Raw genomic sequence first — 253 nt, forward strand, 5'->3', positions numbered from 1 at the left:
CTCCGTGCAGTCCTCGACCCCGGATGACACCTCGCACGAGAACATTTATGAGAACCTGCCCGCCCACACCTTGAAGGAGGGCGACTTGAAGGGGAGTCAGGAGGCCTCGGAGGGCGGCGCGACGGAGGCGCAGACGAGGCCCATCGAGAGGGCGGAGAGGGAGCGGCGGTCCGTCAGGAAGCTGACAAAGGACTCCGGCTACGAGACGTCTCCGTACAGCGAAACCGACTACGCGAACATAGATCTCTACTCT

The 253-nt window shown here is 62.8% G+C and overlaps 1 protein-coding gene across 1 annotated transcript in view; it reads left to right on the plus strand.

Moving 5' to 3' along the window:
• LOC119589364 overlaps positions 1-253 on the plus strand; it is a 17,545-nt gene that overhangs the window by 14,917 nt on the left and 2,375 nt on the right. Inside the window, exon 4 of the mRNA XM_037937982.1 lies at positions 11-213. Within this exon, the coding sequence (XP_037793910.1) occupies positions 11-213 (203 nt within the window). The remainder of the gene's footprint in view (positions 1-10; positions 214-253) is intronic.

This window comes from Penaeus monodon, chromosome 25 (assembly GCF_015228065.2).
Source record: "Penaeus monodon isolate SGIC_2016 chromosome 25, NSTDA_Pmon_1, whole genome shotgun sequence".
NCBI lineage: Eukaryota > Metazoa > Arthropoda > Malacostraca > Decapoda > Penaeidae > Penaeus > Penaeus monodon.